This window comes from Pteropus vampyrus, unplaced genomic scaffold (assembly GCF_000151845.1).
Source record: "Pteropus vampyrus isolate Shadow unplaced genomic scaffold, Pvam_2.0 Scaffold612, whole genome shotgun sequence".
Lineage (NCBI taxonomy): Eukaryota > Metazoa > Chordata > Mammalia > Chiroptera > Pteropodidae > Pteropus > Pteropus vampyrus.
The window spans coordinates 82,228-82,538 of record NW_011889393.1 but is presented as its reverse complement, the minus strand read 5'-3'; the positions used below and the strand labels follow the sequence as shown (position 1 = coordinate 82,538).

Genomic DNA, 311 nt, shown 5'->3' with positions numbered 1-311 from the left:
GGGGCGGGGCCGTCGGGGAGGGCCTGCGCGTCTCACCTCCGGGGCGATGTAGTCCGGTGTCCCGCAGAAGGTGTTCGTCCTGGCGTCCCCCAGCATGTTCTCTTTGCACATTCCAAAGTCCGCTATTTTGATGTGTCCATCTTTGTCTAACAGGATGTTGTCTAGCTTCAGGTCCCTGAAACACGAGCAAAGCACCATCTCATTCCATCAAGGACAACCTGATTGAAACGGAGCCGCGCGCGGCCCCTCGCCTCACGCTGTCGGTGGGCAGCCCTCACTTGTCCCCCACCACCTCCTCCCACGCACCGGGC

The 311-nt window shown here is 61.4% G+C and overlaps 1 protein-coding gene across 1 annotated transcript in view; it reads right to left on the bottom strand.

Annotated features, from left to right (window-relative positions):
• Nucleotides 1–311, bottom strand: part of LOC105308675 (protein kinase C theta type-like) — a 79,362-nt gene that overhangs the window by 15,680 nt on the left and 63,371 nt on the right. Inside the window, exon 15 of the mRNA XM_023525710.1 lies at nucleotides 37–175. Coding sequence (XP_023381478.1) covers nucleotides 37–175 — 139 coding nt within the window. The remainder of the gene's footprint in view (nucleotides 1–36; nucleotides 176–311) is intronic.